This window comes from Gallus gallus, chromosome Z (assembly GCF_016699485.2).
Source record: "Gallus gallus isolate bGalGal1 chromosome Z, bGalGal1.mat.broiler.GRCg7b, whole genome shotgun sequence".
NCBI classification, from domain to species: Eukaryota; Metazoa; Chordata; class Aves; order Galliformes; family Phasianidae; genus Gallus; species Gallus gallus.
Window position 1 is genome coordinate 453,748 of NC_052572.1, and position 15,420 is coordinate 469,167.

Sequence of the window (15,420 nt, forward strand, 5' to 3'; positions counted from 1 at the left end):
ATCTCCCTCATTGAAGTGAGCATGCAGGGCAACGAAATGTACAGATCCGCAGAGCATCGGCAGACAAAGAGCCCCGTCCTCCTCACACAGAAGTCAGCAGGAAAATTCCCACTGCTTTCAACATCCCAAAGACTGGGTTCCAGCTCAGGGAGAGAAGCACATAAAGTGCACTTGACGATTCAAAACATGGGCCTGATCTTGACAGTCTTCCATCTGAGACTGTCAAACTGAATACGAGCAGCTCTAAAAATCACTTACAGCACTTGTACTCATTGATTCATCCATATTCATTCTTCCTCTCTCACTGAATCCTTACTGTAGGTGAATGTAACATAACCATGAGCATGATGAGGAGATGAATAAGACAAATTATTGAATGTGCTCTTGAAAGAGGCTTCAGCCAAATAAGCAACCAGGAAATGCGTACTTTAATTTCACAATGAGAGATGAACAGGATGAGCACGGGGCGGCATCTTCGCGCGCCGAGGAGCCGGCACGGCTTCCTCCCAGAAAGCAACGATGCTCCCCAGCCAAAGCGCAGCTACTTCAGACTTCAGCCCACCATTCCCCAGCAGAACGCTGGGACATCAGGGCAGAACTCTGGGGGTGCTGGCGGAATTACACCCATTGATTCCAGTTGCAGAGCTTGCAGGTTATATAAATCCCCCACCACTGTCCTCCTGCGTGCTACCTGCTACGCTGCTACTGCTCAAAAAAGAGGGAAGGCCATCAAGCCACAGTGGCCAGACAATGTTTTCCCACCACCTCTTTTAACTTTCTCACATTCACTAATCAGCTGCTTCTAATAAGAATTGCAACACGTGCAGGATTTCGGAGGGGGTCCCACTCAAGAAGAGCGGACATCCCCCAAGAAAGCGGGTGCAGCAGAGCTCAGCACTGCAGCACGAGGCAGCGACGGCCAGGAGTCCTGATAGTGTGCTGTACAGAACCTTCCCAGCTCCGCCAGTCCGTACGTGAGATGCTCCTCCTTGAAGTCCTCTCAGGAAACTGATTAAATTAGAAGAAGATCAAAACCCTTTTCAGCCTGAAAATAATTTGAAATGGCTACAATGAATGCAGGGGAGAAGAACAGCTCTTGTATGTAAGCAAACCCACTTTAAGGCAAAATTTGGACTGAATCAAAAGTCTTGGAACGACGATTTGGAAGCTGCTGCTATTAGTCACTGAGCTGGAATAAAATCAAAGATGCTTCTAATGGAGATGTGCACCCATGGCCTGCCATTGGGAACAGCCTCGCAGGGAGGCAACCCGTAGGACACGCTGATGGAACAGATGTAATGGCAGCGCTGGGATGTGTCCCTCCAGAGCTGCACCTCCGAGGAGCTCCCACCTCAGCCCCATCCTTAGGAAACACACCCAGTGCAACTGGAGCCCATCGTTCCTCCAGAGCACACAACGCCAAACGCAGTGGCATCTTTAACAAACACAAAAGCCATCACTGCAGCAAGAGGACAGCTTCCAAGTCTACGTGACGTGGGCTCTGGGTGCTTCGGACGTGAGAGTGAAGGATCTTGTGCTCAAAAAAATTAAATAAAACAGCCAAAAAAATGAGGATTCAGACAGACCCAGGCCATCTTCAAGATTGGATCCATCTCATTTAAGCCCAGCCATCTACACAGCAGGTGTATGGCCAATGAGCTCTCCTTAGCTGGGATGAAGAGAGCGCCTGCAGCAGCCATCCATCCTAAGCCAGAGCCCTGAACAGGCCACAGAAAGTTTATTTTTTCCAGCCGTGGGGATAGGGCTGAGCTGAATAGGAAAAAACAACTTTATATTAAAGAGAATAAAGCTGCTGCTTTTATAATCCCACACTTTCTATTTAAGCTCTTTCCATTCTGGATTAAGAAAACAACAATTCTCCATTACGCGTGGCATTAGACGCTGCCCTGTTTTCAAACACATCTCAATTCTGCCCAATGGCATCGTTGGAGGAGATTTTTTACATTTAGGAATGCGTTAAAACCCAGATACGTATTTCCCAAAGGTTAAAATGTCGTCCTTCTGGTATAACGAATGCTGTCCTCTCCTAATGCTGAGAGAATGTGAGCACGATGGGCACTACAATGCAAACACTAATCACAGAGCCACAGGCTCATAGAAAGGCTTAGGTTGGAAGGGGCCCTGAAGATCATCCAGATCAAATCTCCCCGCACAGACAGGGCTGTCACCTCGTTCTCTAGTTGAGGCTCACATTACAGTGCTACCAATTCCTTCCGCCGCTCCCATGTCTTCGCTTCCAGACTGGAAACAGATCGCCTCTTCCGAGCCCTAAGCAGGGAAGCACCGGGACTGCAGGGGTGGAAGTGGGAACACAGGGCTCCGGTGGCTGTGCAGACAGAACCACACCAAGGTGGGTCCAATGGTGTTCATCTTCTGGACTGTGGAGAACCTTCACGTTTGGAGAAGTGCTCCCCCGACGACCCATTTCACACTCAAAAGCGCAATGGAAGAGCTCTCTATTCTGAATTTGCGCTGCAGAAAGACTAAATCTTGCCCTACAGTGCTCAGATAATGAAGGTTTAATGAACTGCAGTGCTTTTCCTGTCCTACAGAGCTTGCATTCACGAGTCCGAGGAAAGACTTAAAAGCAAGCCAGTAACAGGGAAGGAAGAGAGACAACAAAATGCCACACATCTGGGCACTGGGCTGCACGGGGAGGTAAGAAGTGACGGCGGTGCTGACCCAGAACTGCTGCAATAACCTGGGCTCGGCTCCAGGCCGGGTGTTTGTTGTCTGCTGATCCATCATTCTGCCCCGCTAACCCCTAATTGGGTACCAACCTATTTTCAGCATCACGTACGCCGCAGTCGCAGGCAGGCAGATGCCAAGGAGCATCAGCACTGCCCAGAGCACTGAACCAAACCCCACCACGAGCACAAATCCAAAGCACCTTCACCACCGTGCTGCCACCACAGCCGACTAGCCGACTGGGTTTAAAGGCTGATAAAAAGATGGGCTATTAACGAGAAAACGAGGAGAGCGGAAAAGACAATGTCCACTAGTTAATAAGCAAGTTTATAAATTAAGTGCTCCAATTCCTGATGTTTACAAAATATCTCATTTCAGGAACGTGGATTTTCCTCTGTTAATACAACGAGGCACAGTATTTCCTACGTGAGCCAATCTTTCCAAAGAACATTAAGTCAACAAAGCGATTAAACGCAGAAAACAAAACTCAAGAAAAGCATTTGCTAACAACTCTGATCCGGCAGAATAAAGATCATGTCTCTAATCAGGACTTAACACATCATCGCTCCTGAAGGACACTATCAAGCAAGATACTATGCCATAAAGTTGGCTAAGGAGGGCCCAGGCACGGACAAAGAGCAAAAGTGGTCCCAAAAAACGAGAGCAGAGGGCTGAGCAGCAAACTGCGCCCACGCTGTGCGAGGGAATGACAAACAACGTGCCGGACAGGAACGGCACACCCGAAATCACGCGGCACAGAAAGGATCAGGAAAACGCATTCTCCAAATCCTCGCTCCCACTGCCCCCTTCACATCTCCGCCACAAACGGACAGCGAGCAAAAAGCATCCCGGGTCTGAAAAACCAAAACACGTTCTGAAGTCGGGCGCAGTCAGACAAGTGGATTTGGTGCAGCGTGGCACGGAGCTCCATGGCGCTAACAAGGCTGAGTTTCAGGCGGATGGGAGCCACGCTATGCTACGTGAGATGGCCTGCCAGAGAGGCTCGGCAGCCCCGGGGGTGATGCTGGATTAGCAGGGAGGGCGAGGGGCAAGCTGCTCTCACAGGTCAGAAACCAACCATTACCAAACACCCCTTGCTCCAACTACTTAAACTGCCTCATCTCCGCCCTTCTCCTCAAATATCCACTGCACGAAATCAGTTACGAGGCCGAACGGAGCTCAGGGTAAGGATAAGGAGCGCTCATCCCCAGCACAGCACCAGGGCACCACGCACCTGCTGCGACTGTCAGGGTCAACCACGGCGCGCAGCCCCAGTAATTGCAGACACAGAGCTAGGAAGAGCCAGAAATAATGCAACACAACGGCGCTTCGGCCCCGCCAGACCTCGGGGCTGCACCCCGGGAGCACATCTCAGAGCAGGGAGGAGCGCCGTGGTTTTGTTGTGTTTGCTGCCAGGCTGAAGGCTCCCACGGCCGCATTCAGCCCAGCGCCGTGCCCGGAGCCAAGTCCCCAACTTATCAGAGAGGTTTGTAATGGAAATGCTGACAGCCCCTTCAGTCTAGTGGCACTGGCAGGTGCTCCCACAATGCAGGACATAATTCAATCAGGCTTTTGGCTGACGTCACGAAGCACAGAACAACTCAAATGCTTTATGAACAGCACCAGAACCCCTGAGATTCAATTACGGTGCTGATATTCGATCAGGAGTCGTATTTAGCTGTTTTTAATATAACAAAACCTTTGTACGGGTTATTTATCAAATAGGTTCATCATATTTAAATGTACAGTCAGAGAGAAGAGTGCACCGTGCCGTGTTAATCTGACGAGCCCAAATCCTTAGGAACAAGACAGGCTTTTATTCAGGAGAAGCAGCACTGGGATTCAGGCAGGAGCCAGGTTTTTGTATGCTGCACAGCAAGAGGAACTCAGTAAGAACTCCATCCCTGTCCTCCTATGGACTGCACACATGAATTAAGTCACTGATTTCCTTCCCCCCCCCCCCCCCCCCAGGTTTCTGGACCCTTAAAATTATCCCAGGGAACATCCAGGCTGCTCCACAATGAATGTAAACTGTAAAAGGGTTTTTGTGTGTGTGTGTGTGTGCGGCTTTTTTTTTTAAGTAAATTGCACTGGAACCCTTAGAAACAGTCCATGAGCCTGAAAGGATCTGCAAGAGCAGTGGGAGCCCACGGGCAGAACCTTCCCATACACAGGAGGAGAAGCACCCAGAGACAGCAGCACCCCTCCCACCGGGTGGAAAGGAAATGGTTGTATTGGGCAAATCAGCTCCTGGGGGATCAGGCAAATTCCACCAGCGTGCTCCAGAAACACAGCAGCGCCTGCAAAGTGCTGTTTCCAAAACAGATCAATACCCAGACAGACACCAACGGGTCACGGCTCGGGATCAGCACCGCTCCCAGCGGCTGTCCTGAAATACACCACTGTGACCACCACAGCAGCGCGGTGCCCAAAGCAGCTGCACTGCACCTTGCAGGAGGTGCTTCCTCCCCATCTCAGGTGGTAAAGCCACCTCCACCCACAGCAGGCTCAAGGAGCAGCGTGCCAACGCTAGGCAGCAGCTCGGCTGCTTCTCTTCACGTGGGCACGGCTCTGGGTAGCAGACCCAGACCCAAGGAGGGACCCAGGCACAAGCACCAGACCTAGGCTTGTCCATGGGCAGGGCCATCACGCCAGCTGCAAGCCTGGGGAGCTCTGGGCAGCACCAACCGAGCAGTAAGGGCAGTGGGTTGCATCCCACTCAGCGTCCCCCAGGGGACAGCCGAACAGACCCCCCAGCCATACAGGCAGCACTGGCTGCAGGACGGCAGGTCAGGAAGCCTGGTGGTGACTTCCAGTTGGCCAACAATAGCGTGGGGTAAATGTCATCAAATTAAATGACTGGAGGGCTGTAGCTGCCCTCATTCCCGTTGCCTTGCGAGGGACAAGAGGAACTCTGCCGGCCATCCGCAGACAGCTTTACAGGCTTCAGAACAATAGACAGCCTCAGAAGTCATTCCCACACCTGGAGATGTAATTTCTAAGCCTTACAGCCACTCTCTGACTGCATCCACCTCTCCGGCACCGTTTATCTGGGAGAACTTTGGGGCAAGGCCTCCAAACCCCAGCAGACACCAACCCTGCTCTGTACTGGATGGTCACAGCTCTGCTGTCCCAGCTTAAGGGAACAGACCTATGTGACAGCATGGCACCAAGCACTGCGACCGCAGCCCCAGGGCCACCGCTCTGCTCCTTTCCGGGCCCTCCCCACACAACTTTCCAGCTACAAAATGTAGTTTACCATTAGAAGTAAATGTTTGATCTGTAAAGCTTACAGAATGGCTTTGTTTATCATAGCAGATGAAAGAAAAAAAAAAGGGGAATAATTTTAAACTCGAAACAAAACTGTTTATATGACAGCTTTTAGTGCTCCATGATTCTGTGCATTTAAGAGAGATTCAAGCAATCAGCAGCATAAACTTTCATTACATAGTTCTATTATATACGTTTATGTGACTTGGTTGCTCGTCTGTTATTTAAGTGATCTCCTCGTTACAAGAGTCGGGCAGGGCTATCTGCTGATCGTGTCAAAAAGCATCAGGAGCTTCACTGGCAGCGCCCTGCGACCCCAAAACAAGCGAGCTTAAACCCTTATGGAGGTAAATCCAGAATCAAAGAGATTCTGAATTCAGCAACCGTAGAATTACGGGGTGGGTGTGTGGGGGTTGGGGTGGGGTGGGGCGGGGGAATAATACTAATTTTTGAGAAAATTAGACATTCCTTCCACAGCAGCCGAAAAATAAGTGCAAGTGGTGAAAGATGAAAATGGGCACCCTGGTACTCAGAAGGCTGACTGTTATTTATGCCTATTCCGTGATTCCTGGGCATGCAGTCAATAGAAGCTGCCTTTGCCTACGACCAGAATCAGTGGGGATCTGGGAGCGGAGGGAGCGCGGATCGCATGGGCAGAAGCCAACCCGCAGCTCACGCTGCCCCTCTCCTCCGCACCCTTCCCCAGCACACCACACCAGCTCCGCACGCCTCCCCGAGCCCGGGGCAGCCCCAGCTCCCCATCCATCACACACACCTCTCCCATGGAGAAGAACTCCGACCCGCCGCACCATCCCCAGCATCACCCCTGCCTGCAGACCCGGGCTGCGGCACGCACCAGCGTCTCCTCCAGGTGACATTTGGCTGGGTCTGGCCCCCGAGCCACCCAGCCTCTCAGACAGCTAATGTGTGTGTTTCTGAATTATTAAATGTACGCGGGAGCCCTGACAAGGTAGATATACAGTGATGACGACGAAAAGCGCTTCTAAAAGAGCTGCAGCAGCCGGGAGGCACGGCTGAGCCTCCCCACCGATCGCACCCCACGCAGCCCTTTTGTGGACGCCAGCTCAGACCCTCCGCCATCAACCAGGGCTACTTCTCAGAAAGGACAGGGAGCTGTTTCTCCCTTTTTCAGTCACCAAAGCAAGAGCTTGACTTCCAGCTTCGGAACGCCTGCTGGCGTGCGCCTTGGGATGCTCCCGCGGGATGCGCTCAGGGTGGGACACCAACAGAAGGCACCTCTGCCCTGCAGCACTCAGCCCCTCCGAGCAGGCTCGGCAGCGCTGGAGAGCCCCTCTATAAGCAAACATCCAGCTCCTGCACACTGGCACAGCAGCGTGAGGCCGACCCTGCAGCACGGTCCCATCCTGCCCGCTTGCAGGGAGCATCCTGAGCGCCCGGAGCTGGGAGGCAGGGAGCATTCCTCTCCTTAATCACCATCAGAGAAGACGGGGGTGGGAGGCACGGCTGGTCTTTGTGTACCCCGGCTACACCCTGAAGCACACGAGCAGCGTCTGCGGGGCCGCAGCCGGGCTTTTGGCACAACCACCCTTGAGCCACACACACAGCCACCATCCCTACGTTGCCGTGCTGCTCCTCCTTCCTGGTTGAAAAGTACTGATACACGAGCTAAAAATTCCTTCCTCTATCCCCATTTTTTAACTGCAATTCCAAAACCGAGACAGAAGCACCCTTCCAAAAATCCCAGCACGCTGCTCCTGCTGACACCACGGACCCGTGAGTGCATGCCGAGGTGTGCCCAGGCTGACCACTCAGTACTGGAACGCTACGTCTCCAGATGGAGCTTACACCGAATCAGCTCTGATAAGCAACTGATCATGGCGGCACGACGCCTCCCACCCCAAAGCCACAGCCCGAAAAATGCAACGCTGCTGCCTTACGCTGTTTTGCTGTCATCTGCTCGCGGGCACACACGAAAAGTTATTAAAAAATAAAAAATGAAATAATAATAATTAAAAAAAAAACCCGACTTCAAAACAGAGCGGAATTTGTGATTCCCTCATTTAGGGTGTATTAATTTGTAATCGCTGTTATTCTAATGCAGGACAAGCCTTAATCAAACTAATGGCGAAATTAAAAGCAAGTCTTTAAATCCTTTAAACTGACTTAGCCGTGCGCAGCGGTGTCTGTGCTGGAAGGATTTTCTGCGCTATGGGAGAGGCCCATCAGCCCAATTCGGGCACTCTAATGCTGCTCCCACCCACACAGCGCTCAAACGCACACAGAGTGGGCAACCTACAGCAGATGCTAGGAAACTTAGGTAAAATGCAGCCCTGAAAATAGAAGGAGCAGGAATTGAGCCCGATCGGGAAGATGTGGGCTTTGATTAACAGTTCAGAAACCGGAATATGCCAAATGTGACAGACTGAGCAAATCCCCCAGCGCCGCAGTTGCTGCAGATCAGCTCCAAAACCCACCCTGCAGACCCAGCAGCAGCGACGGCCGCGTTCCGCAGCCACAAAGGTGGCGCGTGCCGAGCTCACGGCGAGCGCCGGCACCGCGGGAGCCGAACCGTGCCGAAAACCTTAGGGAAGTTCGTTTTATTTTAGCAGCTGCCCTAACAACAACAGCAGCAGCACGGACAGCAAGCCCCGCTTCCTCCTGCAGGGCTGAAGTCGCAGGTATTAAATGGCTTCACAAACACCACCTAAATCTGGGCTAACTCCAAGGGAGCTTTCTCCAAAACCAGGGCAGCCCTCAGCAGCTCCCCGGTCAGGTCGGAGTCCCTCAGCCCAGCACGGCCGAGTTGCTTTAGTGCTCTCTGCTGAACACCTGCAAACATCAAACAAAACCTCCTGGTCCTTTACTGGGTTGACAAAAGCCTTTCATGTGAAAAATGCTCCATGGGAATGTCACGGCTGTGGCTCAGGTTACATTCCTTTCTCCCGCGCAGCCCTCACCATTTCTCAACGTGGTAAGAAGCCATGTTTGTGAAATTAAAGATTAAAAGGAAACGTGGCTTTACTTTATTTCCATTCACACGTTACAAATCACAATGGAGCATCACAGGCGAGACGGGTAAAAAAGCCATCAGGATGACTTTAAGCATGAAATATTACCACACTTCCTAAACTACAGTTAGTTTCACTTCACTGCTTGGGATTACTTTTCTTTGGGGTCCTTTTTTTTTTTTTTTTTTTTTTTTTTTCCTTTCAGTAGGAGAAGTTTCAGCTGGAGAAGGCTGAAGAAGGACGACGCCCGCGGTTCCCCCTCACAGCAAACGTGGCCGTTCACAGAGGACCGCTTTGGGCAGCTGGGGCTGCAGGAGGGCATCAGCCCAGCGGGAAGGACGCGCTGCACGCCGGCTGCTGGACCTCTGCGCTATCAGGACGCAGATCCAGCACAACAACCTGCACGCACGCACCGTAAAGCTCCCTTTATGCCCTCCCCGCAGCTCCACAGAGCGCTGCTGGGTGCCCGCACGCAGCCCCGCGTTTCCCAGGCGCTGCTGGCTGCAGGAGGAGGTCAGAGTGCCTCCCAGCAGTGAGCCGTGCACCCAGCGAGCAGCCGGCACAGCACACGGCCCCGTGGCCGCAGCCAGCGCCCACAAAGACGTGTGTGCCCACCACCACTTTTTGGACATCATTGCTCGCTCGCTGCACCACTCCACCCCTCACATCAAGCGGCAGAGGCTTGGGAAGTAAATCCAAGCTGATTTTCCCTTCCAAGAGCGTACCCTGCGCTGCACATCTTTGTGCAAGCGGTGTGCCAACACACAGAACAGACCACGTCTGCACTGAGCCACGGAGCGGGGCGCTCGCCCTGTGCCGCCAGGCTGCCCGCGCACACACAGAGCGGGATGCTCACAGGTGCTGCCCGGGATGGGCCCTGCTTTCCCTTAGCCTTACCGACTTAACACATCACCTGAACCTGCTAAAGGATGCGCCAAGGTTACCTGAAAGCTTTCAGGCTCTGAGACAACAAAAACAGCAGCAGCCCTCCGCTCCCCTCACTGCTCAGATTCGCTCTGCTGCGTTACTGCTGATCGCAGTGCCCTCCCAGAAGAGGTTTGCGGTGCACTGATTCAATATAGCTGCCCAGTTAATTGCTGGCAGACCAAGTGTCGTCGCTGCACCGGCCGCTGCGTAAGCATGGCAAATTGATTTGTCTGGCACAAATACTTTTCGCTCCCCTCCAATGGAAACAAATAAAGGGAATATTATGTATTTGCTTAAATCAGGTATTTACACTGCGTAACTCAGAAAGCGACAAAAAAAAACGGGACCAAAACGTTCAGCCCGTGCACAGCGTAAGGCAAAACGCGTCTGGAAAGTTACCCAAACCTAACAGCGTAACTCTGAAAGTCACCGCACTTGCAGCAGGACCGAATCTGCAAAAATCAAGGCTGGCATTTTGCAGGTCTGAGCAGAATGAACCGCGTCAGTCGGATCCTTCGTAATTGCAGGCGGCAGTCGGTGCAGCACCGCACAAACGCGCGCCGCGCACTCCTGTCAAATTTCAAAGTCTTTCTTTGGAAATAAAAAGTTAATTAACGCCTCGGCGCCTCTCCTAACAACGGTTCTGAGGAGCGCACCGAAGAGGTTCCTTTAACTGAGCGCCAACTGCCAACGCCAGGCACGGAGCTGCACACAGTGACGTGTTCCTATCTGGGTACCCACGGGCGCTCCGCAGCGGGTCTCATCCCAACGCACCGCCTGATGAGAGCAGCTCCGCTCCGCTCCGCCCGCGCTCCGTGCCGCTCCGTGCGGCCGCTCTGCAGCTCCCAGCGGGGCCGGGGCCGCGTCCTGCGCTCAGCACTGCAGGCAGCTCGCCCGGCTCCACGGCACAGCCCGGAGACCCCCAGCGCCTCGGCGTCTTTGCTAGTTTTACCACCCCTCGCTTCTGGGGCGTACAAAAAGCCTCCGCGTAAAGCTACCCTTGCCAGGCAATTATGGCACGCATATGTTCCGCCGCAACCAACTCCGCTATTTCTTTTGTCATCCAGCAGGACTCCTGCTTTACAGAAGGCAGAAGTTGCCCGCAGAGCCCGGCTGCAGCCAAACAGCCGCACGCACAAACAAACCCTGGGCAGTGCCAGGGGCTCGTCAGAAGCGGGCGGATGTTTGGACAGAAAATGCCCTGCTTTCCATCTGTAGGTTTCGATTAGGCACAAAAAAAGCATCGCCCTTCTCCGACACGAGGAGGGCTGCTGCACCTCCAGAGCTCGGTGCCCGGGCTCGGCTGCCTGCTCCATTCATTATTTAATCCCGGCAGCCTTCCTTATTTACTGAATTAATTCCCCCGCAAGATGCTTTGATTCTCGCTTCTCGGGTATAGAACTGCGTACAAAAACCCTCAAGGCTAAATTTAAAAAATAAAAAAAAAAAAAAAATGACAAAAACTCAAACTCCCTCACCTTGAACAACAACACAGAGCAGTGACTGAAAAAAAAAAAAAAAACACCAAAAACAACCATAAATCAAATGGAAAGGCTGCGAAAACGCCTCGTGGAAACAGCAATAGGAATAGTAGGAGTAATAACAGGGAGAATCCCGCTCCGGTCGGAATGGATCTGCGCCCCAGAAGAGATTACCACAACCACAACAAAGGTAATGCCCACGGAGAAATAACAGGGAGCATCGCAGCCGCGCGCTGAACAAAGCGGGTACGTACTTGAGCCAGTAAAATGTCCACTCGCCAAGGAAGTTGGTCCATTTTTGCCACTGCTCACGGGAGGTGAAAACATCTAAAAACAAAACAAAAAAAAAAAAAAGAAAGAAAAAAAAAGAAAAAGACAAAAAAAAAGAAAAAGAAAAGAAAAAGAAAAAGCAACAGAGAGACGTTACTACAGGAAAAGCACTGCCAGCCAAAGTTCCTCCGCCGCTACCTCTGCCCAGCCCTGGGGACAGCCCCAGCACGCAGCCCCCCGGCTCCGCGCCCCCAGCTGCACCCCGGCTGGACGCAGCGCAGCCCCGCGCCCGCACGGCTCCCCCCAGCCCGCGCCGGTCGAGGAAGGCGAAGAAAAAGTTTGCTGGGCGAAACCTTGGCCGTAAAGGTAGCAGCGTCCATCCGCAGCCCGCTCTAGGGCTCTCCTGTCATCCGTGTGCCCGGATAATGACCGTGCGAAGTGCCACCTGCCCTAAATCCTCATTCCGTCTCTAAGAGGAGCGCAGTCTGAGCGCGCCGCTCCCTCTCCCTCTCTCTCTCACCCTCTCTCTCGCTTGCATTTATTTCGACCCTAATTGGTTTCTCTCTTCCTCGACGTGTCTGGTGGGTAACACGCACCTTCCCTGAGTCAGAGCCCGCAAAAAGCCAGGGAACAAATGGAAAAAGTGCACCGAGCGCCGAGGGGGCTGCCGGGCTGCCTGGGGCTGCGCTTCCCGGCCCCGCTTCCCAAAGCCATTCCTCCGCAGCGGAGCGCGGAGCGGCGGCCGCAGCCCCGGCCGGAGGAGCCGCGCTCAGCTCAGCTCAGCTCAGCTCAGCTCAGCTCAGCTCAGCTCAGCTCAGCGCCACGCGCGCATCCCGCGGCCGACCCGCGGCCCCTGCGGGAAGGGGCGAGCGCTGGAAGGGAGGGCCGGGCGGCGGGGGAAGGAAGAAGGGCCGGGGGGGGGGGGGGGGACCCGAGCTCGGGGAAAAGGAGCCGGGGGAAAAACTTTCGGCGGAGGCAGCCGCGGATTTCCTCGCGCTTCCCACGTGCCGAAAAAAACCGACGCCGGGGAAGAACCGAAAGCGGAATGTCGGGACCTCATCGGGCAGCAACGCGTCCCCGCGCCACCCGTGCGATGGGCAGCGCCCGGCCGAGCGCCGGAGGTCGGCGCCGGGCAGCGGGGAGAAACGCTCCGCGTTTTGGGGCGGCTCTCCTCGGCCGGAATCATTTTCGGCATCCGAGACGTTCCGATCGGCCGCGCACGCCGTCGCGCTTCCCATCGCACAGGAGAAAAACGCCTAATTCGGGTCTGGAATTTTTTTTTTTTTGCAGAAAGGTATTTACCGTGGCTGAAGCTGCCGATTAAAAATTACCCAATGCGCTCCGATCGCACTTCGGCTGGGTTTGGGTTGCTTTTTTTTTTTTTTTTTTTTTTTTAAGTTTAACAGATCAGCTAGAAGCTATTTTTTTTTTTTTTACAGCTGTTGTTAATTTCCACCGTTGTTTCTTACCGCACTGAAATCCAGTAAATCACTCAGTTCTTTGTCCGTCCCTAAGGCAGCCATTCGCTGTTGGTGATGCATTTTAGCAAAATCACACAAACCTAGAAACATGGAAACAACCGCAATCAGAAAGCCGGTCCCGAGCCCGCGGGAAGCAGCACAGTGGGGTCGGGAGGTCCGGATATGGGGGGAGGGGGGGGGTGGGGGGGGGGGGAGAGAAGGGAGGGAAAAAAGATGGAGGGGCAGCAAAGCAACAACAAAAAGCGGCGGTGCGGTTCCAGAGAGCCGGGCACATCCACTCAGAGCCACGGGAGAGGAGGAGAGGAGGCGGCTGCGTGCCGCCCGAGCATCGCTGTGCAACAGGAGGTTCCCCAGCAGCCCGCAGCGCAACTCCGGCCGCACGGCTCCAACTTTTTCCCCTTTTCTCCCTTCTTCCGCGCAAAGCGGCGCTGGAAGGCGGGGAAGGAACGGAGCGAGCAAGCGAGCCGAAAACAAAACAGGAGGGGAAAAAAAAAAAAAAAAAAAGCAAGCAAGATGCGAAACGCAATAAAAATTACAAAAACAATGAAGGATAGAGAGAGACGGAGAGGGACGGAGGGAAGGGAAAGCGTCGGGGCGCTGAGACGGCGCTGCGCCGGCGAGCCCCGGCTCCTAACGAGCGCCGAGGACGGGGGGCACCGCGGCACCCACCGAGCGCGGAGGGCCCGGCCCGGCAGCCCCGGGGGGAGGGGAGGCGGGAAGGGAAGGCCGAGGGAAGGAGCCCCGCGCCGCGCCCCGCACCGCGCCGTACCCACCGCGCCGCGCCGCGGGGCCGAGCGGGGCCGCGCCGCCTCCGTACCGCGCTCATGGAGCCGCCGAGCGCCGCCCGCGCCGCGCGCCCGCCCGGAGCCCGCGTCCGAATTCCCCCATCTCGCGCACATCCACATGGCACAGCGCGGAGGGCAGAGCTGCACACACACACACGTGACGCGGACGCTTTGCCAAGAGGAACAATATTTTCCCCCTTCTATCCTCCACTCCCCTTTCCCCTTCTATTATCCTCTTCTTTTTTTTTTTTTTTAATATCTTTTTTTTTTTATTCGTGACCCCCCCCCCGCCTCCACCCCCGTCTCGCTCAGCGGCGCTCGCATTTCCGCTGCAAACTTTGCACGTCCCCCCCCCCCCCACCCCCCTTCCCTCCCCACTCCCCCCCTCCCAGCACTTTATTGCACATCTTTTACCCCCGGCAGCCCCCCCCCCTCCGCCCCCCCCATCCCCCCCCCCACCCCCAGCACTTTATTGCACGCTTTTTTGCACGGTTTTGGCCCGGCCGAACTTCCTCCTGCGGGAGGGCGCGGGGCTCATTGTGCAGCCGCACAACGCGCGCTCTGCATGCGCGCCCCGCGCAGGTCGGGTCGGCCGCACCTCGGGGTCGGTCGTTCTAAAGAGCGAAAAAAGGAAAAAAAATAAAAAAATAAAAAAAAATCGAAAAATAATTTAAAAAATGCGCACGAGTTACTCTAAGAGCGAACTGTAACTTTACCTTAAACGGCCACAATTATGTTCATAATATTCCAAGGGAAAAAAGAAAAAAAAAAAACAAAAAAAGGGAAAAAATATAATTAAAAAAAAAAAAAAAAGGAAAAAAATCAGGAAATGAAATCCTCTGCCCGAAGCGCCCCATTGTGCCACACCGCCGCACGGCGCTGCGCCCGGCGCCCCGGGCTCTGCTCCGGGGTCACCCGAATAGGGGGAAAGGCATCAAAAACAAAGCCAGAAGTAAACATCATAAGACGAGAAATAATAGCAGCGGTGACAAGCGAAAGTAATAAAAAGTAAAATAGTAAAAAAAAAAAAGAGTAAAAAATGAAACAGGAAAAAAAACGATGATAAAAATGAAGAAAAAAAAATGAAGATGATGGAAAATAAAAGAACGGTGGAAAGCAGCCGTAAGGCGAGCAGGTCCGACAACTTTTCCCCTATTGTTTTTACACACACACGGCGAGCGGCGCCGCTCGGCTGGCGGCTCAATGGGACCACCTTAAATTTAAAAAAAAAGGGGAAAAAAGAAAGAAAGAAAGAAAGAAAGAACGAAAGGAAGAAGGGAGGAAAGGAAGGAAGGAGGGAAGAACGAAGGAAGGAAGGAGGGAGGGGAGGAAGGAAGGAAGGAGGGAAGCAGCACCACGACACCCACAGTCCCAAAGTTGCTCCAAGTTTACAGCGCTCTCCTCCTCATCCCCGCGGCCTCCCCCGCGGAGACGCGGCTCATGGCAGGCTTCCCTGGAAGACCCATCGCGAGCCGCTCACATCCGGGCAATGCCCGCCGCCTTATAA

At 53.8% G+C, this 15,420-nt stretch overlaps 1 protein-coding gene across 1 annotated transcript in view; it reads right to left on the minus strand.

Moving 5' to 3' along the window:
• Window positions 1-15,391, minus strand: part of TCF4 (transcription factor 4) — a 195,673-nt gene extending 180,282 nt beyond the window's left edge. Inside the window, exons 1-4 of the mRNA XM_046905872.1 lie at window positions 15,281-15,391; window positions 13,898-14,054; window positions 13,117-13,208; window positions 11,632-11,704 (exon numbers count right to left, since the gene is read on the minus strand). Of these exons, the coding sequence (XP_046761828.1) occupies window positions 11,632-11,704; window positions 13,117-13,208; window positions 13,898-14,033 (301 nt within the window). The 5' untranslated portion in view covers window positions 14,034-14,054; window positions 15,281-15,391. The remainder of the gene's footprint in view (window positions 1-11,631; window positions 11,705-13,116; window positions 13,209-13,897; window positions 14,055-15,280) is intronic.
• Between the last annotated feature and the right edge of the window lie 29 nt (window positions 15,392-15,420).